This window comes from Amblyomma mixtum, chromosome 1 (assembly GCF_055824585.1).
Source record: "Amblyomma mixtum isolate Tamu chromosome 1, ASM5582458v1, whole genome shotgun sequence".
NCBI classification, from domain to species: Eukaryota; Metazoa; Arthropoda; class Arachnida; order Ixodida; family Ixodidae; genus Amblyomma; species Amblyomma mixtum.
In genome coordinates this window covers 276,184,979-276,201,591 of record NC_143012.1, presented here as the reverse complement: position 1 = coordinate 276,201,591, position 16,613 = coordinate 276,184,979, and the positions used below count along the sequence as shown (strand labels likewise).

The window sequence follows — 16,613 nt, the reverse complement described above, 5'->3', positions numbered from 1 at the left end:
TATCCGCCTAATGTTCGGCTGAGAACGTTTGACGATGTTAAAGAACTGAGCCATAGCTATAGTCCGCCAGTAATCTGCAAAGAAGCTCTTTCCACACAGGGCGGCGTCAGGCGAAGCATGATTCTGTCGCTCGTCGCCGGCATGGTGCTGTCGATCGCCATCTACGCCATGTGGCACGTCCTGGAGGTGTCGTACAGGAACAAGGCCGGAGCCCTGGTCAAGGCCGACGACGACAGTGCGGCCACGGCTGCGCCGCAAGAGCGCTTCCATTCGACTACGCCGCACACACCGTCTCTACTCTGCACGTCGCCCAGCTGCGAACAGTTCTCCAGCATCTTCCAGGACGCACTGTCTTACGACGTGGAGCCCTGCTCGGACTTCTACAAGTTTGTCTGCAAGCGCTGGAGTGTGCAGCGGCCGCACGAGTTCACCGTCAAGGCTGAGCACCGGCACCGCATCGTCGCCCTAATGCGCAGCGTCCTCGAAGCCGTGCCCCACTCCGGAACCTCGCTGTACTCGGAAGTAAGAGCCGCTGCCCTGTACCGGATCTGCATGAACCCGGTCCGTGACTTGGAAGCGCTGAAGGAGTTCATTCGCGTCGAGGACGTCTCTTTTAGCGACGAGCCGGGCGAACACCCACTAAAGCTCTTGATCCATCTGAACATCCGCTACGGCCTGGAGACACTCTTCCACATCAGACAAGGGCCTACCTCGGCGTGCAAAGGAAACTGGACCTTCGTTTTCGAGAAGATCGACCTGCACTTGTACGCGCCCTTTCTCGGTGCAGTGACGAATAGCGCCCACTTCATCAAGAGGGCGTTCGCGCTGGTCACCGGCAAGAACGCCTCCGAAGAAGTCGTGAGCGACATCATCAGCGTCGACGAGTTCGTCAGGTCTCTCTTTAAGCGGCTGCCATGGTGGCCCCTGAGCAAGTCGTTTCAGCTCGGAGAAGGCGGCCGCTTCGCGGCCAACGTGACGGTGGCCGATGTGTTCCTCTACCTCGGACATGCTCTGCACATACAGTTTGAAGTGGAAGACTGCATCGTGGTCGCCTCTGTCGACATCATCCGGTTTCTTGAACAGGTCCTCACCAAGTACAGCACCAAGCAGCTCAACAGGTGAGGGGTCGTCTGCTCTATGTGTGATAGGAATTAGCGCTGCAGGATGGGCATGGTGACTTGTATCGCTGCAGCCTGCTAAGCTTTTGCCGGTCTAGCTTCTAAATGCGATGCCAATGAGTTCAAGAAACAGCTAACAAAAACGCTATCTTTTCGCTTGTTTCACACAGCTATATGCAGTAATATCTCCTTAACTTGACCCGCGTTAATTAGGAAAACTCAATAATTCGGACACCATGTCCGAATCCATGAATTTTATGTACTATTATATTGTGTGAAACGCTCGTTAATTCGAAGGAATTCGACCGTGCTTAGGTTAATCCGGACGCTTGTGCACTGGGCGTCGGAGATGGGGTGAATTAGTAAGGTTCGGCCCCTATAGAGTGGCACTGGTGTCCAGCAAACATCGATATTATCATCGCTCGAGAAATTTGCTACAGTATGCTTAAATTTGTTTTTGGACCCAAACTTCATTATTACACATAAGAATGCTTTGTAAATTAATCGCAGTGAAATGAATATTGCTGTAAGATGGGTATTGTTGCGGACGGAGGGGCCCTGGAGTTGGGAGGGTAGTTCAGGCACGCAGGTCGCGGCTCCAAAGGACGATGGCGAACTCCATTAAAGGGCCACTGACGAGGGTCCGGACATTTTTGAAAAACAAGTCCACTGCATAGATGAGGCATCGAAGATAACCTCTGCAAAATACTAGAGCCATGCGCGCCCCGAAAAGCTGCGAAAATTCAAATCAAAGCCCGCTCGTTCTTTCCTTCAACAAAAACGGCCCGCCCCACTCCTCTGAACCCCGTTGACGTCATGGGGGTTACTTTCGCTAAAGGCACTCCATTGGTGCATCGTTCTGACTGACGGGAAAGGTTGGGCGTAGCCTTGGCGTCGCGTCGTCTGCACAACGCTTTCCGCAGCGCCTTTTGTTCTGGCTCATGACTACAAACCCGCATGAAGGAACCAAAAAAAAAAAAACCTGCGGAGGGACCGTGCGGCGACAGCCTTGAACCCTAGTCATAAAAAGTAAAAAATAGTAAAACTGAGGGAGTTGGTTCGCCCCCCCGCCGTGATCACGTCACGAGACGCTCTCCGTGCGCGCTCCCTTCTCAGTTTTTTTTCTTCTATGCAAGCCCCCCAAAACAAGGTTTTAATTACTAGTGCAGCAGAGCCTTTCCCTCGCTCGCCCACTTGACCGCTCCGCACAGACACCGCTTATCCTTCATGCATCTTGCGTACGCCTTGACTCCAATGAACGATATGGGCTTCGGAGCGGAGAAAAGACACAAACACACAGCCAACGGGCGGTTGCCGGGCCCGCACTTCGCCGTGTGTTTCGAACAGAACCGACTTCCGCCCCTCCGCTCGTGAAGCGGTGGGGAGGCCTAAAAAAATGAAAAGGTGGCTCGCTAACTGGGAATGACAAACAGATCTATGAAAGGATGCGCTCGCTAACAAGTCTAGGTGGTCGAGCCGATCGCGCCTCTCGATCGTTCAGTGTGCGCGCCCGCAGCGCCCCCCCCCCTCCCCTCGAACAGACCCAGCAGCAAAAACCAAGAAAAGAATTCTATTGAAGGCGGGGCCATGACGTAGCCCTGTGACGCACTCCACAGACACCACGCCTCCGGCTTACATCGGAGAAGGAAGGGGTGATTTTGCCTTGCCGAGCCTACTCGACGAGGAGCGGAAGAGAAAAATTTCGAGGAGGGAACGGAAGGAGAGGAGGGCTCGCTCAAAGAGAGGTAGAGAGTGTTTGTTACCCGAGGGTGGGCAGGGGCCCTTTAAGGGGGAAACTGTACAGAAGGTTTATTCTACATATTTACAAGCGTAAGAGATCAGAAGTGAGAGACCGAAGTGAGAGACGATTCTGCCGCATTCGTTGTCGACTTTTATACCCTTCTTGGTCCCCAAATTCCCTAGGTTGAGGACGCCCACGCCGAAGTGGGAGGGGCCTAGAACTTTCACCTCTACGCACAAACAACACCGCACTTAGGGTCACGCCCCTGTCACGTGTTGATTCCGAGGGAAAGAAGGTTGCCGTCGAGGCGTCGACTGCGGTAGGTGGTGGTTTCCGGCCAGCCAAAGGTTCCCGCGGGTCACCGGCATCTGTTGTTCATCAAATGACACCCGCCGCTCATGGCCGGAACGCGAAGTCACGAGAAAGGCCGGAAAGTGGTCCTTTGTCCTTGGAGATGATCGAACGATGCCCGCCAGCTCGTCGCGGTGCTTGGCACGCCAAAGAGCCACAGGAAACGAAGCCCTTTGTCCCCCTGCACGCTCGCAGCAATTGGGGAAGATAACGTCCGTCTCCCCGCGGCGGCGGTGTTCGACACGTGCAGGCACTTCGGAAAGGGGTCTTGTTTTGCTTAAACTTCAGCCCTTTCGTTTTCGTCCTGCACTCCGACCGGACAAAGTACAAAATCGGAATCAGCTGTCACTGGGTCCCCTGTGTGGTCCATGACGGCAGGCTTGGGGCAACGGTCGCCGAGTAGAAAGCAGGTACTCTGAGCCACCCAGAAGACATGTGTGCCGGCTGCTTCCGCTGCTGCTTAGCCTTCGCCGTACTTTGCTTAACGACAACCCACGACTGGTGGTAATTTCTCCCAGACCCGTGTTCTCCGACCTTAACATCGCATCTTGCTTCACGATGACACACGTCTGGAAGTAATCTTTCCAGGCCCGTGTACTACAATCTTAACAGTATCGAGCCCGCGCCGCTTTGGATCCCGAGTCAGACTGGCCACCCATGCAGACAAACACCGATCTGTGGCGTAAGCAAGATGCAGTGACGCTGCTGACGTCGGCTGGGCCTGCTGGGGTAAAACTGGAAGAGAAAAGGGGGCTTAGCGCCCATGGGATTACATGGAAACGAAAGTTTTCAAAGCAGTTTTCTGATTTCACAGTGCACCTTATCATGTCATCACTTCGTGAAGAACAACCAGATCCGTTTTGAAACAGATTCTGAAAGTATGAAGCGTCATTTCGAAGGAGATGTGTTTTCAAAACATGTTAGGTGCGCGTGGGGGTGATTTCCGGCTGGGGGTACGCCGTGAACGAGAGCGCGGCCCATTGAACCACATGTAAGCAAAACTTTCAGGAGTATTTTATTGCGTAAGCAATACTGCGCCAGGTGTCGAGCCGTCGCGTAGCTCCCGGCGGTGGCCGAGGTCAAACAGATGGAGCGCCGTTGCCATAGCAACCGTTTCAGCGGCGCTCCACCAGGTGGAAGGACCGTCAAGCCGTACGCCTCTCACGTGCTTCGCTGCTGCTGCTTCGCAGACGAAATTTCATTTCATTTATTTTCCTTAAAGGCCCCGTGAGGGGCATTACATAAGGGATGGGTACAATATTCATCGGCGGCAAGTGTTAACACGATGACAAATGAGCATGAAGATTCTCAGCGAAGTTCGCGGAGCACATGATGGCGGCAGTGGCTCTGGGAAGGTCGTTCCAGTCCACAATGGCATGGGGGGGAAATAAGGCTGCAAAAGTAACCGTGCGTACACGTGGTCGAGAAACTTGGAAAGGATTACAAGTGCGATGAGATATGCCGGTTGGCGGGACGATGTAGGGCGCGCCGGAAAGTGAAGTGTGGTAAAATTTGTAAAATAAGAAAAGGCTGGCAATGCGACGACGTACTGAGAGGAGTGATAACCCTGATTTATCTTTGAACCCTGACTCACTGATGTCATAGGAATATGAAGAATGAATGAATCTGGCTGCTATGTTTTGTACTGCTTCAAGTGAGTTGATAAGGTAAGCATGATGCGGGCTCCAAATAGGTGAGGCATATTCTAATTTTGATCTGACAAGTGTTTTGTATGCTAGGAATTTTACATGGTCGGGGGCATGGCGGCGGTGACGTCGTAAAAAGCCTAGTGTTCTGTTAGCAGATGAGATAATATTAGTGATGTGTGCACTCCAGGAAAAGTCGTTACACAAGGTGACACCTAAATACTTATATGACAGACAAGACTGTACAGGGACGTTACTAATTACGTATTGGAAAGTCAAGCGGATTATGGCGGCGGTGGAAAGACATGCTCGGCACAGGCGAGTTTCTGTGGCTACTATTACTAGAACGGCATACGAACTCGCAACCACGCGTGCGCAGTTCGCCAATCCGCGGATAATATGAGCCCCGCCATTTAAGAGGGTCCTTCTTAGCTGTCCCAGTTGAACAGTCGCGACCGTACCCCAGGTTCGTGCGATGGTCTGCGTTGAGGCACGTGGTGCTCATGGCCGAGCCCGCCCTGCTGGAGGCGAACGAGCTGCGGCACTTCTTCTGCTACACCATGCTGGAGCGGCTGCTGCACTACGCGTTCACGAGGCGCTTCCTCGAGGGCGTGGTGTCGCCGGGCGGCTACGCGACGCGCGAGGCGTCCGACATGATCACCGCCATCCTGCGGTCGGTGCTCACCTTCGTCGACGGCAGCAGCTGGATGAACGCCGGCCAGAAGCTCACCATCCACCTGGAGCTGACCAAGACTGTCCGCATAATGGGATACCCTCGGTCGCGAGAGCTAGGTGAGGGCAATCGCGCGGTATCAGTGGGGCGCTCTCAGAAGGAGTGGAGCGTCCCCGAGACGTCAAGAAAATACATAGTTGATGCTGAGTACGCGTGCGAGAATGATATTGAAGGATGAAAACTATTGAATTCTGCAGTGAACGTAAGCAGTTTTTTCACCGTGATGCCGGATTATAAACTATAACCTATAAATCGTCTGTAAAAGGACAGTTTTAAAACACTGCTCTAAAGGAATTTGGTTTCTGGGTGACCCATGAGGATATATTACCATAGTTAGGTGCTATTTTGGTGACCACTGAAGTTCCACTAACTTGAACGTAGTGACTTCCATTAAGTTCAGAATTGTTAAGCTCAAGTATAAGTTTCAAAATAGTGCCTAAAGTGGAGTTATCGCCGGATTTTTGACGGCAGTGCTCATCATGGGTGGTCATTACGTACTGAATAGCGTCCGTATGAGGTATATTCGTGTGCAGTACGGTGACAAGCAACGCGCCTGGCGGGATATTAAGGTCGCCGACATGTGAAAGGAAGTCAGTGGCATCCTGAATGAAAGGAGAAAACATAGGACGAATATTGTTAATGAGCGAACCCACATAGCACGAAATATTTTCAGTGACCATTCCCACACCGGAGACAATGGGCCGGCCTGGGAACGCGTCGTCGATGCGCAGCTTGCCTTACCTGATGTGGCGTGGGATGACTTTGTTGATGTGTATGATGACGCTGACGTCGGAAAGCCATATACTGGTGAAAGTAATAGTAGGCGAACTACGAGAACTCTCGCACTGCTAGGAATATGATGAGGACGATGACGAGGCTGCCACTTACCACCTTCCACTGGCCGCGCTTCTGCAGCGTTTATTTACATCGCGACCCTGAACCAGCTTGGTGGCAGCAAGCGTATCGGCGAGAAGCGTGTGACTGCGCTGGAGAACTTGTAAAGCGCCGTAATAGGATCGAGTTTGAATGAGCAGTCGCGCATAAAAGACTTACACTTTCAGACATTGTATTCTTGTCTGTAACATGGAAAGTCCGCTTACTACGAACCTCGGACACAGCGAATGCAATCTGCGTGACCGTCAAAATTGTTATAAGTTTTCTTGATTGTATTGTTGATTTCAGTGTGTATCGAAGTATCGACTATGCAGTACCGGCTGTCTCTTTCGGAAATCAGTTTTGGTTCGGTATCTCGTATCCGTGCCGCAAATGTGTATCGCTGTAGAAGGTACTTTTTTTCAAGTATCGTGACCAGTCCTGATCTCGCCCTGACGAGAGTTTCAGGAGTACCATAGGTTCCTCGCTAAACTGCTGAAGAGCAACCCCAGCTGATTTTGTGCTAACGCATCGTGCATGACGAGCACGTTGCTGCCCTTCGGCTTCTGACGGTGCGCCAGGCGAAACATAGCAAAATCCTTTCCTTTGCCCCCAGACTGCCTGCAATACTTTCCCGTGAATGAATCCCACGGCAACGCTCTCGCGGCCTGGGCGGCCGCGGCGATGGAAATCAGGGCGTGCCAGCTGAGCAGCTCGCTGCCTTCAGAGCCGCTCTTCTATCCGATGAGCACCGAGGTGACCTTCAGTTCGGAACATCACACGCTGTCCGTGCCGGCGGCCCTGATGATACCGCCCTTTTTCGGATCTGAAGGTCTCCCTGGCATCAACTACGGAGCCCTAGGGTTGGCTGTGTCTAGTGCACTCATGGGCCTCCTGGATCTTTACATCTCAGGCGAGCAGTCCTATTCGACCACCGCCAACGACGAAGGTGGCTTCGGAACCCGGCTGGTAAGAGTCACTATAGCTGCGGTTTTACAAGGCCTGTGAATAGTAGCCCTCTTTCTGACTAGTAGCTGCCGAGATCAAAGAGAGAGAGAGAGAGAAAAGGACGGAAAGGCAGGGAGGGGTTAACCAGGCGATGCCCAGTTGTCTACCCTACACTTGGGGAGGGGAACAAAGGGGGAAAAAGGAAAAAGAGCGGCAAGGAAATGAGTTGTCTAAGTGTCCAGCGACCACTATGTCACAGAGACAGAGGGCGCGCACTGAAAACTTAAAGATTATAGGCGGGAATGCAACCCCGAGTCCCTTAAGAAAGTCAGGAGCGCTTTCACCGCTTTCCGTTGTCTGGAAGGTTGTGTCCAAGGCCCCAGAGCGTTAGACTCTGTTAAAGGACGCGAGTCCAAGCGGAGCAGAGAAGCACTTAGGAAACCGCGCTCTCGCTCAAAACGAGGGCAGTCACAGAGGAGGTGGCTGATCGTTTCGTCGCAACCGCACTGGTCACACGCAGAGATCAAAGGTGTGCCTTTGCTTAGGAGCCAAAAACTGTGTCTATGTCACCGCGGCGGGTTAATGCATGACTCAAATGAAGTAATCAGATCAGACCGAAAGGGAGCAATCAGACAGGCAGCGAGACGTTGGTGCTTTCAAGGGAATGCATCTATATCGGTCAAGCAGTGACTGCTGATCCGGACCACAAGAATAAAGTAGCTAGAACATGAATAGGGTGGAGAGCATTTGGGAGCTACAGACTAACAGGGAAGTGCATAAACATATTATCCTGCCAGTGCGCATTTATAAGGCGTTAACTTGGAGGACAACGAAGAACGTAGATGGAATTGCGGACGACGCAGCGTGTGTGTAAAATTCTCCCACAGAGTACAGCTTTTAGCAGATTCGATTCGAATACACAACTCCATGTAATTTGGCAGGGGTGTCTCAAAAAGGCCTACGAACAAGAGATGGGCGCCAGCTTCGCCATGCTGAACAAGATGGCCGCGCTGCGAGACTTCGTGGGCCTGTTCCCCGCCTACAGGGCCTTCGTTTCGACGGCGTCCGCTCAGCGCCTTCAGGGCCTCGGGTGGCTGAACGAGGAGCAGCTGTTCTTCGTGTCCTTCTGCTACCAGCAGTGCGAGAACACGGACGCCGCGCGGTCTCCGCTGGCCAATGGGATCGCCTCGTTCCGCTGCAACGTGCCGCTCAGACACATGCCGCAGTTCGCGGATGCCTTCAACTGTTCGTCCGGATCCCCGATGGTGTCCCGCGAACCGTGCTACTTCTGGGAGGCCTCGGCACCAGCATAACTGGTGCCGCATCTTCGGATGATCGCTCACGAAGGCGACTTGGAGCCGAGTATCGGCAGTGATATCTGCAGGACCGATTGCCGCTGCTGCTGGAGAAAGTGTTTTCCTCACTGAGGACGTGTTTCTGCAGACGTGCTGCGGCAGTGTTACTGCATGTCTCCAAACTGCAGTCGCTACATTATTGAGCTCCATATATACATGCCCATTTGTGAGCCGCTTGGTACTTAACGTTTCAGCGCGGTTTAGAGTCCCGGAGATTTCGCGATTTGAAGTGAGTTTTTAGGTATGCGTGATTATGTACTAAGCGAAATTTTGTTGCGCGAGTTGTGCACCTATAGTGTAATTGCTGTTGTAGAAGAGCTGCAGTCATTCAGTGTTGCCGTTTTCTGTATAGGAAAGCTCGGATGAGACAACTATGTAGAGAAGATTTTTGTCGTGGAGATAACGGCCCTCTCCTGTCGCACACTGTTTCTGTGCGAACATTAACCGCAACGCTTTTCCGTTTTGTGGTTGCTGTTGAGGAACACTGTACCCGAGACTTCTTGTGCCTAAAGGCACGTCACGCAATCTGATGCAACGCTTCAAGCGATTTCAATGGATTGTTTTATTGTTTTAACTCAGCAGTAATGCAATGGGCGCTGGTGCGCGATTTACTGGGGGCTGGTGCTACGGATAGTCTTGAATCTCACGCATGGTCTTGAGCTCTTCTCGAGGGAGGCTGGAGATGTATTGTTTGATGGAACTTGGTATAAGCTTGGCCAGGAGCGACTTCAGGTATTCTTTCCCGGTGTTTAAAAGTACCCGTCGATCCAGACAACTCGCAGGATCTGTAAAATAATAAACGTGAAGACTGATGGGCTTGCCCACTAGTCCTGTGAACTTCAGGCAGGCAGTGTCAGTATGAGAGGACAGTGACTTGAACGCTAGGGCAACGACAAGGCAGATATAATCTTTCGTATCCTTTCTTTTTGTTTCTCCTTGGATGGAGCTCAGTTACAAGGTGGCTGCGTTTATTGCTGTAGTGATTTCTATATATAAAAAAAAAACGGAAGGAACAAGCTACCTTCAGTTTCGAATATTTGCGTTAGGCAGAAAAGCAGTATTAGGATGAGAAAATGCGTGCAAGTCTAATTTTAAGCTTTAGCTGGTTTAAAACCGTTCGGTGACATTGATGTAACGTATTAATCTGAAAAAGCTGCCACGTGAGAATTCGGTTTCTTCTAGTACCGAGTAGCGCCCAAGCTCTGGCAATAAACAGGGACGTGCCGCGCTTTTGATTTTGAGTTGATCATCCCGAGTTTTTTTTTTGTTGCTTAACAGTGGAGGATTTATAGGGTCGAATTAAGGGGGGGGGGGGGGGCGATAGATTTTTGCTGTGAGACCATTTTTTTGGTGATTAGAGTCCTAGAAACGCCGCGGTCAGTAAACCTTATACGCAGACTCGCCTGGTAGAAGAGTGCAGATGAGTCGCCCTATAATACTTACCCCAAAATCACGGAGCTTATACAGCGTGAGCGACTAGTATATTTAACACCAGAAGAGAAATTAAGCTGCTGCAAATATCGAAACTGTCAGATTTCAGAGGCAATATTTGTGTGCGAATGCAGAAACAAAAATAGCAGAAAAACAAATACGAGCACTGTGCTTGTACATGGTCTGTTCTGAAAGTAGTAGGACTCATTTTTTTAAACAAAATTTATTCAAGAGAATAGTACAAACGATTACAATTTTTCAAGGTAGCACCCTTCCGCACCTACACGCTGCTGCCAATGAGTTTTACAGTTTTCGTACGCCTCCAGGAACGCCTGGACCGAAATGCTGTTTAGCTCCCTCGTCACGGCCTGTTGGACCACCTCTACCAATCCGTGATGTTTCCCCTTGAGCGTCGATTTTATTCTCGGGAATAGAAAAAAGTCTGGCGGTGCCAAGTCGGGGCTGTAGGGGGCCTGAGGCAGCGTTGCCGCCTTGTGCTGGGCAAAAAACCGGGGTCCTCATTCACATGATGAAGATCCTACCGGTTCGCCTTTACCTCCTCTGGCAACACTCCCGGCACCAACTTCGCGCACGCTTTCCTCATGGATAAGTTTTCTGTCACGATCTCAAAAAATTGGGTTTGAGGAATGCTCAAGTCATCAGCAATCATTCGATACTCATTCTACGATCACTGTTAAGTAAATGTTTCACTCGCTACCATGGGCGTCCGGAGGGGGGGGGCAAGGGGGGGCGGCTGCACCCCCCTGGAAAATCACTCACTCTAACCGTGAGTGATGGCCGCACACCAGGGGCGGCGGTGCGCTCAGCAAAAAGAGTAAAAGCGGCCCCGCTTCCAGCTTTGGGTCACATCTGCAAAGTGCCGCGTCCGGGGACGCGTCGTTGCAGACATACAGCGGCACCGGCGAGCATGTGTTTCGAGGCGTCTTGAGATGGGTGCCTGTTTCTTTGATCTCTAGAGAGATAGCCACACGGAGGCAGACAGTGCACATTCCGGCCACCGATGAATTCTTCAGGAGGGAGGGACAAATCAGCCGTGTCCACCCCCGCTTTGTCGGGCTGCTCAAGGGCAAGCAGGCGATGAGTTGGCGCCGCCGCCGCTCGCTGTCTCCTCCGATCCACGGGAGAGCGCAGTTCGGTAGAAGCGCCGCTTTCAGAATCTTCGGCAAAGGGGATTAGCAGTTGCTTTTGTTAGCGGCGACGCAGTCTCCAGAGGCGCCCCCACACCAGCGTTCCTTGCATCTTCTCCGGAAACCAGCGCCTTTGGTCAAGGCAGCCCGATGGCGCCTGCCTGGCTCGCCTGGCTCGCCTGTCACCTCTGGCTGGGCCTCAAATCCCAACAGCGCCCATGTACTGTGCGATGTCAGTGCATGGTAAAGAGACCCAGGTGGTCGACATTATCCGGAACTCTGTACTACTCCGTCCCTCATAGCCTGAGTCGTTTTGGGGCTCTGAACCCCATAAAAACACACAAAACAAATTTTCCGACCGGAGTGGCGAGTGTCCCTTCCCCTCGGAAGTCACGAGGCGTTCCTTTCACCCCCAAATTGCGTATTCGGGGATACTGCGGCAAGTAGGCCCTTGCATGTGTGCGCGCCTCTGTGTTTGTGCTTCGGTATTTTTAGTGGCCGGTTGTGAACGAAGCTGAGAACAATCAAGACAGCGGACGAGAAAACGACGAGCGGCGAGTAGTGTGTGTGCAAATACTCGACTGTGCGGTTGCGCGAGCAAGATGGAGCGAGGTGTATGAAGCTGCGAGCGTGCATTTATCTTGTAAATAAGTTTTCGTTGTATATATAGTCATTTTTTGTTTTCAACGTACGCATTCAACCGTTTTTTCAATCAATGTGTATATATTTTTAACACTACCAACCCCGAAGAACTCCATAGCTAGCTTTGTCTCGCGCGGTTCCGAATGATGGACATTCGGCGCTTCTTCAAGCGTCAGCGGTTGTCTGACGAAGCGTTATCCAAATGCGCCCCTGCAGATTCTGGTGTGATATGTGACAACGGTGTAGCATTTGAACAGAGTGATGCAAGCTTTTATCACCGGACAGTAGCTGATGTCGTCGACTCCATGGAAGGGACTCTGTCAACAGTGAGTTCAGGTAATGCAGCAGGCCGAGATGATTCCATTTCTCCTTTCTTGGGATTTAAGTCCGGATTTGACCAGAGCGATGCAACCTTTCATCACCGGACAGTAGCCGACGTCGTCGTCTCCATGGAAGGAACTTCACCAGCGAGCTCCGGTCACGCAGTAAGCCGAGACGATTCCCTTTCTCCTTGCTTGGGATCGAAGTCCGGAGACAACATCAAGAAAACAAATAACTTGCCTCAAGAATATGACTTAGGAGAGTTTCTAGGCAAAGCTAAACTCACTGGCATACCGGACTTTTTGAAGTTACGTCTTCTTACTAAGCCATGGTCGCCAAATGTTACATACGATTTTAAGAAGGATGTAACACCTGGAAAGAGGCCTTTTCGACATCAATGGCTGGGAGATTACGCCCCCTGGCTTGCGTACTCAGCGACAGCGAAAGGCGCTATTTGTCGTTTTTGCGTCATTTTTCCTCCACGTGTTCACCGGGGTACTCAAGGAAGTTTTATCGTGCGCGCTTTCAGTAACTACAGAAAAATGCACGAGGCGTGCAGGGATCACGTAAAATCCCAATGGCACCAGGAGGCAATGACGGCCTCACAGAACTTTATGGATGTGATGAAAGGCAAGCAGCTACCCGTTGTAGAGCAGCTGAACAGAGCACTGCACGCGCAAGTTGAAAGGAACCGTGAGAAACTATTTCCAATAGTTTCCACCATTGTCTTTTGCGCGACGCATGACTTGCCAATTCGCGGCAAGCAGTCCGATAGTGGAGTCTTCAATGATCTGCTTGACTTTCGTGTAGAAGCTGGAGATACTCTACTTCAGGAGCACTTCGCTTCTTCTGCTGGCAATGCCAAGTACACTTCTGTCCGCGTCCAGAACGAGATCATCACAATCTGTGGCGACATCCTGAAAGAGCAGATAGTTACCGAAGCTAACAAAGCGTTTGCTTTTTCCGTTCTTGCTGACGAAACTGCAGATATTTCAGGAAAAGAGCAGATGTCTATAGGCGTTCGCTTTATTGACAAGGCGGGAGCCGAAGTGTGCGTTCGAGAGCAGTTTTTGGGATTTGTAGAGCTGGAGCAATTAAACTCTGCTTGCATCGCCGCGGCAATCTTGAAGTTTTTGACGAATGTCGGGCTGATTCTTTCGAACCTCGTTGGACAGGGGTACGATGGATGCTCTACAATGGCTGGAAAAGAAGCTGGAGTGAACAAAATTATACAAAAACAGTTCCCGAAGGCACTATTTTTCCACTGTGCAAGTCACAAACTAAATCTCGTCATCAACGATCTGAACGACGTCTCTGAAATTCGAAACACAATTGGCATAATCAAACAAACCATAAACTTCTTCCGCGAGAGCGTACTCCGGAGAAAATTGGTGCCGAACATTCCGATGCTGTGTGAGACAAGATGGTCTGCAAAATATAAGTCTATTAGGATCTTCTCTCAGCATTACGTGGCCATAGTCGAAGCACTCGAGGAGCTCGCGTCCACGGAATCATGCTCGAACGCTGCAACTAGACAACGAGCTCACATCCTCTACTGCGCAACAACAAGCTCATCTTTCATCGTCTGCTTGCATATTGTAGCGAAGTACAGCGCTCGGCTCGAACCAGTTACGAACATTCTGCAAGGTGTATCCATGGACTTCCATTCTGTGCATGACCACATCACTGAGCTGCAACGTATTTTTCGCGGCCACCGGACGAACGCTGTAGAGGAGTTCTCTAACATCATGAATGCAGCAAGGGAGGCAGCCAATCACTTAAATGTGGTGATATCTGTGCCAAGGCAAGTCTCTCGTCAGGCCCACCGAGACAACTACGGTATTCAGTCGCCGGAGGAATACTACCGTGTGGCAATATATGTGCCGTACTTGGACTCCCTCACTGCTTCTTTAGCTCGGCGCTTTTCTGAAAGCAATGAGAGGAGCTTCAAACTTCTCCAGCTGCATCCATCAAAAATGAAGCACTTGAGCCGTGTTGAGTTCGCTGTTCTCGCCGAAGAACTCCAGTGCTTTTACGGCATCGACAACTTCAAGGAAGAGGCCATCTCTTGGTACGAGATGTGGTGCAACAAAACTGGGGACCCATCAGAAATAACTTACTGCGAGCTTCTACATCAGGCCAAGACATTCTTCCCTGGTGTTGCAAAAGCCATTGAGGTGGCTCTGGCTTTGCCAGTTACTACCTGTACGGTCGAACGCTCCTTCAGTACAATGAGGAGAGTGAAAACGTGGCTACGCTCAACGATGACAAACGACAGACTGGACGGCCTTTGTATGATGAGTGTGCACCGAGAGCGTGTAATGAAACACAGGAATGAATTTATCACCCGTGTCATCACGCAATTCGCCCAGAAAAATCCGAGGCGTCTACAGTTGCTGTTTACTGACTGACTGTCGTTGCGTGTTTGTGAACATATTGTGCTGTGTGCTGGTCATCAATCCGGGTGTGTCGAGAACCCGTATGCAGCAAGACTGAGCACTCTTCTCCACGAAGTGATAGTATCTTTTTGCATTTTTATTAATTTTAATTGTTTCTTCGTTGATAAACTCCAATGTATCTCTCCTAGCCACGCTTTAATTTGCTGTTTGTAATTTTTCTTTCATGTGTGTATTTTACTTATTTATTTTATTTATTTATAAATAAATAAATTTACTCCGCAAATAGTGCCTTTTGCTACGAACATAACCCCCCCCCCCCCCCCCTCCGGCGCCAACAGCCAATGGGGCCCCCCCCTGCAAAAAATTCTGCGGACGCCCTTGCTCGCTACACATTTTCGTTGGGCTCGCTGGTCGAAGGGCGTCTGGAGCGGTCGTCTTCCTCCACTCTTTCCTTACCTTCTCGGAACAGCTTGTGCCACTCAAAAAACACCTGATCTACCCATGGAAGCGTCACCGTAGGTCTCCTTAATCATGTTGTGAGTCTCTTTGCCCGTTTTACCAAGATTTACTCAAAATTTTATCGCGTATCGCTGATCCAGTAAACGCTCGATGATTCTGCGTGACGAGACGTTTAGACAGGGGTTCACAATACAAGCGACCTCCTCCCATCAACGGCCGAGAGCCGACTGCCGATTTTCCCCAGCATTCCCAATATCCTCTTTCAACGATCCTGCACGCGCAGACCACCTTTCGTCCGCCCGTTCGCCCAGGAAAAAACCAGTCCTACTACTTTCAGAACACACCCTGTATATGAGCAGCTGCTGTGAGATTTCAACTTTTTCTTTACAGTTTACCGCTCTGCTTTGCTTAAAGAAGCCTTTTTTGTGCTAGTGGTGTTACAGGTAAAGTCAAGAATGGGCAGGTGTATAAGCTGCTCTCGTTCGTCTGCTAAGCGCTCGCCTTTGTTGCGTCGCTTTTGCCGCATAGTTGAGGCTTACCTTGGCAGAAAGCCAACTCGCCCGCCAGCAGAAGTACAACGCACAAGCAGAAGAGCTTCCTCATCGCAGCCTCTGTCAGAGAAAGCAAACATCCCTGTCTACACGTGTTTTCATGCTATGTACGCCGTGTAAAAATGCGGTTAAAAAAATTTCTAACCTTGTTTCAGCGTTACCGATCTCCAACGCTCGCAACGATGCACTCCACACAAGGGACGAGTGAGTGGTTATGTGGGTCACACACACCCAAGGAAGGTTCGCAACTGTACAGAAATTCACCTCTACCGGACGTTTGAGACATCCGCGCTAGGAGATTACGCGATTCCGGTGGCGTTCGCCACTCTCGGTTGTAGCCTGCCAGGTTTGACTCACGTGAACGGCAGTGTGCGAAGTACTTTGGCGCGTGGGCTGCGGGTTCCACGAAAAAATTGCATCGTCTCAATGCTTGTGTGCACACGTCAGACACTACGCACCAGTCATCACAGACCATAAGCGACCGTCGGGATGAGTGAGCGTGTTTGCCTAGGGCGATCCTGAGTTCGCTTTGATTAACGATGTGAGCAAAATTTAGCGGAACAGCAGATCATGTGAGAAATATGTAGAGGAACACTGTTTACATATCTTGAACTACTTGTTATCGATGTAAATTTTTTGGAGGTAAATTCGGAAAGTGAGCGCTCTCCTCAGTAACCAAAGTGAAAAAAAAGCATTAATCCTCTTAAACGCCGTTCCTAGGATCTTTGTATCGTTGTTTTTAGTTTTGATTTAGTTGCAATGCTTGTTCCACCTGTCTAAACTTGTATGCTAAGGTTTAGGCTACAGCTAGCCGCGCAGGTGCAAATACAGGGAGGTCGCCCGCGGAGTGGGTTGTCGCAAGGATGCTACTTCTTTGATGATTTTTATATGCAGAGA

General features: G+C 50.8%; 1 protein-coding gene and 1 long non-coding RNA gene across 2 annotated transcripts; one reads left to right on the top strand and one right to left on the bottom strand.

The window, feature by feature from the left end:
• Positions 1-117: 117 nt before the first annotated feature.
• LOC149371782 (neprilysin-11-like) lies at positions 118-8,723 on the top strand. Its single transcript, XM_089581128.1, has 4 exons — positions 118-1,118; positions 5,323-5,648; positions 7,079-7,431; positions 8,352-8,723. The coding sequence occupies exons 1-4, from the start codon at positions 118-120 to the stop codon at positions 8,721-8,723; spliced, it is 2,052 nt and encodes a 683-aa protein (XP_089437254.1).
• A 584-nt stretch (positions 8,724-9,307) lies between these two features.
• LOC149371781 (uncharacterized) lies at positions 9,308-15,998 on the bottom strand. The gene is made up of 3 exons (XR_016292020.1): positions 15,862-15,998; positions 15,705-15,776; positions 9,308-9,550 (listed from the first exon to the last, which is right to left on the bottom strand). It is a non-coding gene; the product is annotated as an uncharacterized LOC149371781 (long non-coding RNA).
• Between the last annotated feature and the right edge of the window lie 615 nt (positions 15,999-16,613).

What these genes read in the sequence shown, in the direction of transcription:
- LOC149371782 (XM_089581128.1), top strand. Translation starts at nt 118, where the DNA reads ATGATTCTGTCGCTCGTCGCCGGCATGGTGCTGTCGATCGCCATCTAC. An exon ending in AGCACCAAGCAGCTCAACAG is followed by an intron (nt 1,119 to 5,322) that starts GTGAGGGGTCGT and finishes ACCGTACCCCAG; the next exon opens with GTTCGTGCGATGGTCTGCGT. An exon ending in CCCTCGGTCGCGAGAGCTAG is followed by an intron (nt 5,649 to 7,078) that starts GTGAGGGCAATC and finishes CTTTGCCCCCAG; the next exon opens with ACTGCCTGCAATACTTTCCC.